The 4,137-nt window shown below is 31.8% G+C and overlaps 1 protein-coding gene across 1 annotated transcript; it reads left to right on the forward strand.

Moving 5' to 3' along the window:
* The first annotated feature begins 2,704 nt into the window (after nt 1-2,704).
* On the forward strand, nt 2,705-3,318 carry LOC127798912 (50S ribosomal protein 6, chloroplastic). Its single transcript, XM_052332556.1, has one exon. The coding sequence runs from the start codon at nt 2,810-2,812 to the stop codon at nt 3,128-3,130; it is 321 nt and encodes a 106-aa protein (XP_052188516.1). The 5' UTR covers nt 2,705-2,809; the 3' UTR covers nt 3,131-3,318.
* Nucleotides 3,319-4,137: the final 819 nt, after the last annotated feature.

A 4,137-nucleotide genomic window follows, 5' to 3' on the forward strand; every position in this document is an offset into this window, starting at 1 on the left:
CCGATTCCCCATCAAATCTGGCTCGTTCTTATCCCCTAAACCCAAATCCATCCTCCAAACCAATCGAAAAGTCCCAAATCACGAGCTATAACCCTCGAAAAATTCGGCCAAATCCAAAATCCCATCCGCCATTAAACCCGATCACACCTCACCATTTTCCGGCCAATGGTAGCTTTTACCAGCCTCATCATCGCCTGGAGGCTACCCTAGAGCCTCCGGGCAACCTTCCCGACGCCTCAGAGGTGGCTGCCGGCAGCCACAGGCGGCCGGTCGGTTTCACACCATGCAATTTTGAAAAATTGCATTTTAGCCCCAGCCAACTATTAATTGCATTATCTCCCTATCTCTTGCACCCCTAGACTATCTAATACTTTCGCTATTGCCCATAAGTTCTATATTTTCCATTTTCCTTAGAAATTTCTGAAGAATTCGTCGTTTTGACCTCCCTCGGATACTTTGCAAAATCTGCACTTTTGCCTGAATGCCTCTATTTGCATATTTTTTACTTCAAACCTTCGAAAATCCCTTGATCTTGTCAAATATTGTTTATTTGGGCAATTTGACCTTTATTGGCTTGCTTGATATAGTCCATCGCCTTCTGTTTATGTTTGGAGTATTACACTTAGGCCGGAAACTATTGTGAATTTCATTTTTGATCTCATAATTTTCGAAAATTCTCTTAACATTAAATACTGGGTATTACACTTATTCTCTCCAAAAACTCTTAACAATTTTTTTCTCTCCTTTTTGTTAAAATAAATATATTTTTATGTTAATTTTATATTCTGTGAATATAAATTATACATAAATTTATTAAAATATACTTTTCAGATAATATAGTTTTTCATAAATAATATTTTTCATAAAATACCCAACTCAATTTAATTATGATTTATTAAAAATATTTTTTAATTTATTTTCCATAAAATATTGGTCATAATATAGTATTTATTTTTACAATATAATACAATGTAATATTTTTTAATTTATAAAAATATTTTTTCATAAATATTTTTGTAATATTTTTTAAATAACTAATATTTTTGTTCATTTAACATTTTAACTCATCTCAACTCGATCAAATTATGTGAAAATTTGTTAAAATATACTTTATATGTAATCAAAAAATTATATATAATTAGTTTATATATATATATATGAAGAGATTGACTATTTTTAGTCCAAATTACATTTATTTTTTGCAGGGCTATAAGATGTTTTACATACCTCTAATAAGTTTTGTTTCTATATACTTTATTAAGGGGTATATAAAACGTTTCATAACTTCGACTTCAAAAAATAAATATAATCTAAACTAAAAATAATTTTATTCATATATAATTTAGTTTATATCTAATTATAATTTTAATGTCCTTTTTTAATCATTTAACATTATATCTCAACTTAATCTTAATCTTTACCAAACATTTTTACATAATCAAATTCACCTCATCCCAAGCACAAACAAAGCCTTAGTTTGTAACGTGAGTTCAAGTGTTGTACTAAACAATTATAATTAAAACTCAATTGAACTTTATCAATCTGCCAAATACTATTCATATAATCAAATTTGTCACACCTCAATCTCAAACAAACTCTTAGTGCCTAATAAAAATGTTTTATAAAGTAATATTCCATTTTTTTTAAATTTAAAAATAAAAGAGTATTAGTTGGCAACTCGGCATGATCAATTGTTTCAACTCTAACGGAGAGTTTTAAATGTCTAAAATATTTCAATTAATGTTTTTTTGACTTCTAATTGCATTAACGTTTTCTTAACAATGAAAAATGAAAATGGAGCACTTAAAAAAGGATGTAAAGCTACACATTTACCTTCAAAAAAACCCAACCTCTGCCCTGTGCTCATTAGAGACCTGTAAAAAAAGAATATGTCTCATATCTAATCTATATTTTAGTGATTGATCTCAAACATAATAAAAAATATATTTATTATTTTTGTGAATTTTTTCTTTTATAAAAGAATTATTTTTTTATATGTTAAAAATATGAATAAAAACTACTTTCAATTTGAATTGCACTTGTTTTTTACGGTGCAAGTTATGAAATATTGAAAATACCCCTTTATAAAGTGTATAGTAATAAAAAGTTATTATGGATATAATATTTAATAGTTTAGACGGCAAAAAACAAGGGTAATTCGAATTAAAAATATTTAATTTCTAAAAATAATTTAAGTAAAATTAATAATAATTTAAATATTATGACAAATCTTTTATATATATATATATTTGTAATTATCCACTTATAGGGAAAGCTTTAAGGGAGTCAAGTGACTAGGTCTCATAATCAGTTGGCAATGAAGTTATACTATATTGGTAGATTATAGTGTTGGTGAGTTTAAGATATCAAATTTGGATATTTCCAATATCAATTATTCATCACTAAAATCCTAAATGATATAATTTTTACAAAAAATAAAGTCCCATAATAAATTGATAAAAAACAAAAAAAAAATTATTATTATGCGAAACGTTATTGTGTGTGATGAGTTAGCAAAAAAAAAATTTACTTTTGGAAAATATTTATATAAAGTATTGTTAATATATTATGGTTATTTGATTATTGATAATTCTATAATTATTATTATTATTATTATTATTATTATTATTATTTTATTATAATTAAAATTTATTATTTGAATATATTACAATGTTCACAAATTCAATAGAAAATGGAACAAGAATTGAATCCTATCCAAAGCAAACGATCTCTGAGAGGTCCAGAGCCTCCAGACACAACCGCTTCCCTTATCCACCATTTCCTCTCATCACTCGCAAAACAAGAAAGAATGTCGGTTTCGGCTATTTTTGGTTCCAAAATGGCGGTGCTGCCAAGCTTTTCCTGCTCCGTAGCTTCTGGGTTGGGCCGTGGAGCCGCGTTCAAAACTGCCCCGAGAGTGGGCGGCGGACTGGTAATAGAGTGCTCGTCGAGGCCGACGAAGAAGGCGACGGCGCACCACATGAAGACTCGGCCGCGCAAGACTCAGCCTTGGGACGTCCGCCGCAAGCCCACCGTTTACCCTCCTCTCCCTCCCCTCCCTCCCGAGTGGACTCTCGTCGCCGACGACGCCGTCCCTCCTCCTCCTCCTCAGCCGCTCGAAACCGAGTAATTCTCCGTTTATGTTATCGCCTTACTTATCTTATGTTTTTTTGCCGAGTTCTGCTCAAGATTTTCGTTGGACGATTCGTTAGTGTGTCTTCTTGTATGCGCTTCTGTTCTGCCTTGTTTACGGCGGATAAACGAATGTAATTGACTGCCTTTCAGCGAAGGTTCCAGAGCGCTTGTATTATTTTGTCATTTTTTTCTTCTTTCCAATTGAATTTTAATAGGTCGAGTGTCTGCCGACAACCCGTTCGACGTTTTGTCTAGTAGAAGCAAAACTAATTATAATTGAGGGGTAGCCTAGGGGGATTGGTGGGCGCTGTCGAGAGTCTCTGTCCAAGCCCGTGACCGTGAGTTCCAATTGCTATTTCATTGGGTTTCTTGTGATTCTCATTATTTGACCACTCGGCTTTAGGAAACGAAACGAATAATGATTACTGTTGTCTCTGAAGCTTAACCACACATTGGTTAAGTCTTAGACGGTACCTAGCTACAACCGAATCATGTGATTTTCACTTGATTATCAATCTTATCAAACCTAAACCTAAGTTGGGTAAGCTTTCTTATCAGATTTCATGTAATGCCCTTACATATTCAATCCTTTTTTAAAAAAAAAAAAAAAAAAATCTTAGGCACATAGCACTTTCTGATTATAAATCTAAAATTGATCAATTTGATTGCTGGGATTCTTTCCTTTTACGTTATAATTGGGTTCAGTTTTAAATTGAAAATTACAAACTCAATTCCAATTGTGCTGAGTCAAAACTGCAGTCATGTGAGTTTAATTTGCCACAAACTGCTGGTTGTTTTTGGCGGTGCCCTGTTTTGGACTAAATGAACAAGAGATCCAAAGCCAGAGTCACGTGGCGTGGGATTTTTGTACAAAATTTCATAGTTTATACATTTTTACTATTTTGCATTCTTCGTTCTTCTTTTTGCAATGTTTTCCCCCTTATTGTTATTATTCTTTTTGATTGTGCCAGTAACTTATTTTTATTGTTCCTCTTGCAATGT

The sequence above is a fragment of the Diospyros lotus genome, chromosome 4, assembly GCF_014633365.1.
Source record: "Diospyros lotus cultivar Yz01 chromosome 4, ASM1463336v1, whole genome shotgun sequence".
Classification (NCBI taxonomy): domain Eukaryota; kingdom Viridiplantae; phylum Streptophyta; class Magnoliopsida; order Ericales; family Ebenaceae; genus Diospyros; species Diospyros lotus.